Source organism: Solea senegalensis, linkage group LG13 (genome assembly GCF_019176455.1).
Source record: "Solea senegalensis isolate Sse05_10M linkage group LG13, IFAPA_SoseM_1, whole genome shotgun sequence".
NCBI classification, from domain to species: Eukaryota; Metazoa; Chordata; class Actinopteri; order Pleuronectiformes; family Soleidae; genus Solea; species Solea senegalensis.
The window spans coordinates 9,558,022-9,567,501 of NC_058033.1; the positions used below are offsets into that span (position 1 = coordinate 9,558,022).

At 42.7% G+C, this 9,480-nt stretch overlaps 1 protein-coding gene across 1 annotated transcript; it reads left to right on the top strand.

The window, feature by feature from the left end:
• Positions 1-3,344: 3,344 nt before the first annotated feature.
• ckma (creatine kinase, muscle a) lies at positions 3,345-6,580 on the top strand. The gene is made up of 8 exons (XM_044042890.1): positions 3,345-3,433; positions 4,467-4,674; positions 4,785-4,939; positions 5,050-5,182; positions 5,319-5,490; positions 5,597-5,720; positions 5,810-5,999; positions 6,082-6,580. Exons 2-8 carry the CDS (start codon positions 4,482-4,484, stop codon positions 6,258-6,260), a joined length of 1,146 nt encoding a protein of 381 aa, XP_043898825.1. The 5' UTR covers positions 3,345-3,433; positions 4,467-4,481; the 3' UTR covers positions 6,261-6,580.
• The last annotated feature ends 2,900 nt before the right edge of the window (positions 6,581-9,480 follow it).

Consider the following 9,480-nt stretch of genomic DNA (forward strand, 5'->3'; position numbering starts at 1 on the left):
AAAGGTAGCCAAGCCTATAGAGCTCTGGTCACTGATGTCATGCAATCCCGTCAAAACAACACCATTTTGGCAGGAAGCCATTCTGTATCGATAAACGGTGAAGATGCAGATAGCTGTTGAGCCCTGGGAGGACAAAACAATCATGGACAAGCAAAGAGAAGAGGATTTTATCTGATCTCTAAAGATCCCATGTGTAGCGATCGCTTCATATCGCTTACAGACTGCAACGCTAATAGGCTTGTTTATGCTACGAGCATTGTTGCAATGTCTAACCGTCCTCTGGAGCAGGATGAGGAAAAGGTTATCAGAAAGTTGAGAATGTCAGGTTACTGCAGGTCTTTCCATGGTGACAAGCACCTGGGGGGGATTAGAAGATATTTAGTCTGTCAGGTTTTGCAATTAATTGCGATGAGGTGGAGTAGTGGTTAGCACTGTTGCCTTCCAGCAAAAAGACTGGAATGTTCTCCACGTGTGCGTGGGTTTTCTACAGAGTCTCTGGTTTCCTCCCACAGTCCAAAAACAAGTAGAGGTTAATTGAACACTCACGCCCGTGGAGCTGTGGGTTGGCCCTGCCATGGACCAGCGACCTGTCCAGGGTGTGACCCCGCCTTTTGCCCTGTGTGAGCTGGGCTTCGCTCCAGTGACCTGCAACCCTCTTGTGGAGGATAAAGTGGTGGAAAATGGATGGATAATGAACTAGAAAATTGAGTCTTTTCCAATGCAAATTCAGCGTATATGCAGTATAATTCAGTTATCAGCCTGCTTTAATTTCTGTGCATTTGTTTCCATCTTGTTTTCTATGTTTTGATTGTCTGACATAATAAAAACCCCAGGAAAACGAAAATAAAATGAGAATGAAATGTGGGAACTTGCACAGAGACTAATTTGGTAACCTCCCACTCGGGGGAGGACAGGCAGCAGACAGCTGTGTAACAGGAGACATGATTTCAATTCGGGGGCAAGGGCACTGTGACCAACGGACACACCTCACTCCAATATCTTCGCACTTTGACTTTCATTGGCAAATGCAAAATAGGAGCGAGACGAGCAAATCACAACAATAGTGAATATGAGCATAGAAAACGGGAGGCGTGAAGATTGTGAGGTGGAGGGGTTGTTTTACAGGCTGTTTGTAATGACAGAGGGAAGGTAATGATATGTAGGACTGGAAGGAGCAGGTGTGAGGCAGAGTTGGCCGGGACATCCCACAGACACGAATGCATGTTGGTATGCCCCACCCCCAACTCCAACCTCGACCTCTTTTGGAATGGTGCCTATGTTAACCGACCTTTGAGGCAATATTTAACATGTTGATACACCTAAAGAATCTCTCACACATTAATGGCAACATCATCATCAAGTGTCCAAACCAGGGGTCTCAAACTCAAAGGTCCTGGGGGCCACGGAGCATCAAGTCTGGTCAGGAGGAGGGCGGTCAAGTAAAAAATAGTCCACATTTTTGGGAGAAAGCAACTGTCCAGTAGGGGTGGGCGATGTGAGTTTATCTCATGAACAATATCTGTGATGATATTTCACACAATTTCAAAAAAGTGGCTGTATTGATATGGACCAATATGTATTTCATAATAAAATCCATGATAAATCTATGAACTTAAAAAAAACTATATTATTATAGTTACACATATTAAAGCTACCTATATGATAACTTGATATTAAGCAGTGGGCCGCAAGTTTGAGACCTGATATAAACACATTTTAGTTCCTGAAATGTGTGGGCGTGATGAAACTTATCTCAAAGATTCTGCAGACATGGATTCCTGAGCAATATTGACGGGTTGGAGAACAGTCCTCTTCTAAGGGAGATAAAAAGCTGTTATTGTTTCATTACGGAGAGACTAATCCATCATTTTTTTTACAATAGAGTACCACACAAATAAGTTTTAAATTCGGTCATACTGTATAATAAAAATGTACTTGTACAAAATGTACAAAATCTCGAGCCATTTGTAGCTGTTTATGTGTTGCACATACAGTATGTGATGTAATAATGTCATATAAAGTGTGTGGGGGTGGAGTGGCTCAGTGGTTAAGACCCTGCCTTGGGTACCAAAGACATCATGGTCGCAAGTTCGATTCCACCCCTGGCTAATTGTACTTGATTCCATTGTAAGTCGCTTTGGATAAAAGCGTCTGCTAAATGACATGTAATGTAATGTACCATCAGACTGCTTACATCCATTGACTGTTCCTACTGGTGGTGTGGCTCGTTCCTTTAATAGTTGGTCGCAAATGCTGAGTGAACACTTTGTGTTTTTGTTCACTTACCATAACAGAAAATATGTAAAAGGGAAATAGAATGTTAATCAGATGATAACAATTTAAGAGACATGGCATGGTATTTCAAATGTTGATTTTAGCTTAACTAAAAAAAAGACAACCCCCAGAAAGAAATAGCACAACTTGCATGGATTACGATCCCTCAATTCTTTCAGACACATTCTTTCACGTGTATGTAAAAAGTGGTTGCGGAGCACAAGACACCAGTGACACGGTGTCATGAAAGTTGAGACGCTGTGGTGTCAAAGAACTGCCCTATCGAAGCTAATGTCAAACATGGCATCACATTACGTCCTCAACGTTCGATTTCACTATCAGTTTTACCAGTGATGATTCCGTGTCTGATCATTGGTATATCAGTTTGGAAGTGTCATGGCCGGTTTGATTCACTTTCCTCTGCAGGTTGGTGGGGGGGTCAACATTGCAACATTGCATGGTGAATAAGCACAAACATCTGCACATGCTCTCCTGGAATAGGGAATCTTTCTAAAAGAAGACGATCTGCCACCCCAGATCTCAGCTCAATGGTCAGTAGGTTATCTAAGACCGGGAGCCAGTGTAGTGATCTTAAGACCAGTAAGATGTGTTCGCTCCTGTTGGACCTGGTTATGAGTCTGACTGAGGCATCCATCAAATTCTACCCAAGTCCCCTGTTTCCACATGGCAGGCATATTTGATCAGTGGTAAAATGACCAACCATTTCCAAGAGACTCCTGAGCTCTATGGTGTGTTAAGCAGAAGGGAAGCTCAGTCTTTTTCCATTTGCTTCGACTCACCACCCACCCTGGACACACCCCTCACCCACCTTCATGACCCTCCACCCCCCTCCGAGTCCAACTGGAGCTATGTATGGGCCAAGGGTGGGTGAGGGGTTGCAAGGGTATAGCCGCAGTGTCCGTCTTGAATGACCGAGATGTAAATGTGTCCCTTTCATAAACTGTTCAACATGTCAGAACAGAGGCTCTGGCCAATGGGGGCACAGCAGGCACTAAAATGGTCGGGCCAATGGCTGAGCGCTTGCCTGGTATATAAACATGGGGCAGACACTGGCAGAGTTGGGTGACCCCTATTTTGGCTGTGGTGAACAGGATCTGATCCCAAGGACTGTTACCTCTGTTCTTGTCTGGTGTGAAAGGTAAAGAATTATCACAGCAAATGACACAATTGAATAAATAGGAGGATATATGTATATATATATATAGATATATATATATATATATATATATATATACATATATATATATACATATGTATATGTATTTACGGAAACTTTATAATTTAACCTATGGAGGATTTGGAATTTGTGAAACATCAAATTTTTGGATTTTTGGAATAAATGGCTTTGGATCCACAGTCCTGTGAAATCCAATGATCCAAATACATTACATTATTTTGTCAGATTAAGTGGCCCGAGTGTGCTGTTTCGGGGTAGCAGTAGCTACATTGTAAACTTTTATACATATATTCTTGCTCTGTGGAAATGGACAGTGATTAATGTTGACAGGTGGTTCTCACTTTGACACATGTAAGGGAGACCAACAGCCGGAGGAGGCTCTGAATGTCGTGATACTAATTTTAGCCATTGAAGATTCACATTTATGATAGATTTTTAAGGTTTAATCCATTTCACATCATGTAATGTATTACGTGTGTTGTTGCATGTGCGCTTCCTTTTCTCGCTCATATGCATTGATGTAAGTAAGGGATTCCACGGAGATCAGTGGCAATTTCATTGACGGAGTAACTGGGCGTACAAGTGTGATATAAAGACTGCAGAGTGTTTTGAAAAGAGTGTGTAAAAGACGTTAGTATCCATGCTAACTTGAAAGCCAGAGACGGGGGGCATAATGCGTGTGTGTGTGAAGAGGATTGATGTGTTAATTGTACATGCTGGGGACACTTTAAAGAAAGGCTTTAAAGTCAGATGTCCTGGTGCTAAAAATAAACAGCAAACACGCATTCCTCCACCCCTTCTCTATTTCAGTCGGACATTTAAGCTTTTGAGAATTGAGCGACACTTGTTACCAAGATTCCTGTGCCTGACACGGCCTCAAATCTGCACCTGTCTTGCAGAATATCCCGGAAAAAGAAATATTAATTAAATTGGAGTGAATTGATTTATGACGCCTCTGAGCCTCAGCTTAACTGTGTTTTTCCTCTCTCTGCAGTGTTAGAAAGCAAAGATGCCTTTCGGAAACACCCACAACAACTACAAACTCAACTACAAGGTTGAGGAGGAGTTTCCCGACCTGAGGAAGCACAACAACCATATGGCCAAGGTCCTGACCAAGGAGATCTATGGCAAGTTGAGAGACAAGCAAACACCTAGCGGCTATACCCTGGATGACGTCATCCAGACTGGTATTGACAACCCTGGTAAGTCCCTGAGATACTCCCAATTTAGACAAATTTGGATTTGTAAAATCTGCATACATTTAGGTGTACATCTTCTAATATCCGCATCCTTATGTGCTGCTCGCCTTCAGGTCACCCCTTCATCATGACTGTTGGCTGCGTCGCTGGTGATGAGGAGTCTTATGAGGTCTTCAAGGATCTGCTGGACCCCGTCATCTCCGACCGTCATGGTGGATACAAGCCAACCGACAAGCACAGGACCGACCTGAACTTCGAGAACCTGAAGGTGCAGTACTCCGTGCTTATACTCGGGGGGTTCTTAAACAAAGAGCCTAGAGGTCTTTGGTAAAAAAAAATTAAGGATTGTCTTCAACTGTGTGATATTTTTCTCAATAGGGTGGTGATGACCTGGACCCCAACTACGTTCTGTCCAGCCGCGTCCGTACTGGCCGCAGCATCAAGGGATTCACCCTGCCTCCCCACAACAGCCGTGGCGAGCGCAGAGCCATTGAGAAGCTGTCCATTGAGGGTGAGAATTAAAAAACTTGAATATAGTTGCACTTATACGCTAATCCTCAACTATGGGCTGTCCAAAAGAAAAGATTTAAAAACTATTCAATCACAGAAGAACGTGTGGTTTCCTAACGGTACATCTATCCCTGTAGCTCTGAACAGCCTGGATGGCGAGTTCAAGGGCAAGTACTACCCCCTGAAGTCTATGACTGATGCCGAGCAGGAGCAGCTGATCAATGATCACTTCCTGTTTGACAAGCCCGTCTCCCCCCTGCTGACCTGCGCCGGAATGGCCCGTGACTGGCCCGATGCCAGAGGCATCTGGTGAGAATGACCCGGCGTGACAGGCATCAGTATGAATACATGCTTTCATTGTGTATCTGTGTTACCTGTGTTGCTCCATGTTAACGCTTTGCACCCATCTCCCAAGGCACAACGAGAACAAGACCTTCCTGGTCTGGGTGAATGAGGAGGATCACCTGCGTGTCATCTCCATGCAGCTGGGCGGCAACATGAGGGAGGTCTTCAGACGTTTCTGCGTTGGCCTGAAGAGGGTAAGTCAAAGCAAGCAATGATTTGACTCTGTCAAAGTGGTGTGAGTGCTGCTGGGTGTCCCTCTAACTCACCTCCTTCCTCTGGCCAGATTGAGGAAATCTTCAAGCAGCACAACCGCGGCTTCATGTGGAACGAGCATCTCGGCTACATCCTGACCTGCCCCTCCAACCTGGGAACCGGTCTGCGTGGTGGCGTCCACGTCAAGCTGCCCAAGCTGAGCACACACGCCAAGTTTGAGGAGATCCTCACCAGGCTGCGTCTGCAGAAGCGTGGCACAGGTATATGCTCATGAACACTTTTTTTAAATTGTACACCTGTAGATCAGGGCTGGTAATGACCCCCGTCCTCGGTCCTCTTTAGGTGGTGTGGACACTGCCTCCGTGGGCGGAGTGTTTGACATCTCCAACGCTGACCGTTTGGGCTCCTCCGAAGTGGAGCAGGTCCAGCTGGTGGTTGACGGTGTCAAGCTCATGGTTGAGATGGAGAAGAAGCTGGAGAAGGGAGAGGCCATTGACAGCATGATCCCTGCCCAGAAGTAAAGAGGGACAATCTTTTTTTTTTCCTTGTGACCATTCATGTGCAATCGAGCCAGCTGAAGGGCATGCAGAGGGAGCAGCTGCTCACCTAGAGACTCTTACCTCTGCTGGCCTCTTTTTTTCCTTCTTCCAGTTTTTTTTCTTTTCTCTGTCCTTTGTCCTTTTTTTTCACGTTCTTCTGTGTTGGTTGGTAACATCCTGGGATCAGCCTCCACTGAGCTGGGCTTTGCCCGGCAGACGTGGCATCACCCACTTTTTATTATTAAGAGTGACGACTATGGAAGCTGTTCATACTGCTCAATAAAAAGTGCCCCATGAAACAAGCTCATTCTGGTCTTTTATGTTGCAACACAACTGTAATTTAGTACGGTATACTCGTCACATGTTAATACTCACTGGGCATTATTGTGCTAACTAAAATATTTGAAATTCACAATACCATTGCAATAATTGCAACAACTTAAATAATATTAAAAACTACAATGAACGGATATAATTATACTGTACTATTTAGATAAGACAGAAATATGTTTGTGTCACGGGTAAGATACATATAGTTAAGATTTTAAAGTGAAAAACATTTTTCTTAAAGGGATACTTCACCGATTTGCATTTAGCTTTGTATTACAAGAATAGGGGTAGTATTTTTTAAAAATTGGGCTTCCCGACCTCAGTTTCCCCCGAGTCGAGAAATATCTTCATTCTTTTTTTTTGTATGTGCCCACCAGTGACACTTGGTTCGAGGCTTGAAACAGCAACGCTAATTCTGCACTTTTTAGACCCACTTGTAGGGGGGAGGGACCACATTCCCAGAATGTAAACAGTGTCTGCCATCTTTGCTAACAGTTACGCAAACAGGACAAGAGATTTCTCGACTCAGGAGAAACTGAGGTTGGGAAGCGCAATTTCTCAAAAATACTACCCCTATTCTAGAAATACAAATTGTGAAGTATTCCTTAAGTAAGATAATTATAAATAATGTGCTCCTAGTATCACCTGCAGGGCATTTTAAACATGTCACTAAATGACCTTAGTGTTATTTAGGATGTACATGGTCAGGATCTTAAAGTTTTTGTTGCTTCCATCGGGCTCATTCTGCCATGAGTGATCTTTATAATCCCATATTGCCACTCTAGGATTATCAAGATATCCTGAACATGTAAAGCCATGTTCTAACATCAAGTCTGGCTGATGAGAACTAATTGAAACAGAAAATATTCACATTTACGAAGCTGGAAAAAAAACCCAACTTGTTTTAATTATTGAAAAAAAAAACCACTTAAGCCAATTAATCAATTATCAAAATATTTGACGATTGATTTATTAATCCAATAATTGTTGCAGCCCTACTCTGGACTTCAGTACATATCTAGTCAATAATATGGAAATTGACAGTTTCCCTAATTCACAATTAAACTGAAAATGAAAACTTTTTTTTTTATCATGATGTGCACTAAAATCTAACAAATATTACGATCTTGTGCTTTAACTGTGAAACCAGGACAACAAAATGAAAGGGGGGGGGATGCCAACATCAGTGAATTTTATTTATCTTCAGCTCCATATTCTCCCTTAACCAGAATACGAGAATGACACAATCTCAGTTTACAGTTTCTTTCTGAGGGGAGGGAGTAACCAGTAGAGCAGGGTAAAATTACTCATACAGGTGCAGGTTAAATACTGAGCCCCCTGGGATCATTATACTGTACCATTCACCAATTGAACCAGACCAGTGACATGACACACTGTCTCTAAGCAGGTATACAAGCATTTACTCAACACGCAGTTTAAAAAAACAAACAAAAAAAAACAAACAAACAACTCTTTTCAAGAATTTTTCACAGTAGAATTCACCTTAGGACAATATTAATCCCTCTTAATGCTAAAACCGAGTTGTCTTTACACAAAGCTATTTTGCATTTCAGCCCGTTTCACATCAATAATCTCCACTGAAATGTTTGCAGACCTGATTTATATTTGCAATCAGGAGACAGCCGCGTCATATATCTATGGCTTGAATGCAACCCAGGGCTTTCAATGTGTTTTCAGAGACTTACTGTAAAATTCAATTCGATATATATACTGCAGAACTGGCAATGATGATTGCACTGTTTCTTCCCAAGTGTTGTCACTAAAAACTTTTTTTTACCTTACACACTGTATGTTGTGGCATATCTTATGGCATATTTAAATACTTCTCGGAGCTTAGAAGCCCGTACCTAATGGATCCTTCAGCCCACCAGGTGGAGTGAAGTCATTGTACTTCGTCTGTTTTTGTAAAAGGGAGGGGGGGAGGGCGATATGGTGCTACATTTAGCACCGTTTTCTTTGTATCAACTCATATCTAAAAACTGAATCTGCATCTGACAAAGCTTCTGATCCTAGGTGTGCATTTTGTTTATTTTTATTTATTTATTTTTTACCCTTAAACCCAAACTCTGAAGTCATGCAGGATTGCAGGTTGGTTTTGTTCCCCCATTGTCACCGACAGAAACTGCTTTAGACTAGATTTACTTCCCCTTGCTCTAGCTATAAATAAACCTTGAGCTCTAAGATATATACTATATTCATATATTTTATATACAGCCATCAACTGACTGATATAAATCCTGTTATTTTTTTTAATGATATTATTCTAAAAAATAAATAAAGTAACTGTGCAAATATCCACAAATTGAAGTGTTTCACATTTAAGACATTGGCGCCCTCCAGTGGCTAAATCTGGGTATTACCTATACAGGTACACTGGAAGGAGCTGATTCAAGTCAAAGCAAAGTGCATTGAGGTCTATATTACCTGATGCCAATATACACCACAATGAGAAATGTCCAGAGAGAGGACAACGACAGACCCACATTGTTTTCTGCTTCTCACCCTGAGGGGGGAGGACAGGTCAGTGCCGCCCTCCCCTCCCTCCCCCACTGGGCTTCACGAAGCACCGCACACCAAACAGGAAGTGAGCAGATGCCATACATGGGTTGACAATGTGAGAGAGTGTGGACGATGAGAGTGTTTCCCTGTGAGAAAAGACGACCTCCGAACAAAGCAGAGGACGACCGTTTTTCGCTCGATGTGACGACACAAGTAAAGTTGGGAGGGACGTACAGTTATGCTAAAAAAATCATGTCCCTTTAAGATTTTTAAGAGATGGAGGGGTTTACCACTGGGTGGGAAAGGAAATGGGGTTGCAGTAGGGTGTGTGGGGTGTTTTCGGGTCACTGTG

Excerpts from the sequence above, each read along its gene's own strand:
- ckma (XM_044042890.1), top strand. The coding sequence starts at position 4,482 with ATGCCTTTCGGAAACACCCACAACAACTACAAACTCAACTACAAGGTT. Across the intron at positions 5,721-5,809 it reads TCTGCGTTGGCCTGAAGAGG|ATTGAGGAAATCTTCAAGCA; the intron begins GTAAGTCAAAGC and ends TCCTCTGGCCAG. Across the intron at positions 6,000-6,081 it reads TCTGCAGAAGCGTGGCACAG|GTGGTGTGGACACTGCCTCC; the intron begins GTATATGCTCAT and ends GGTCCTCTTTAG.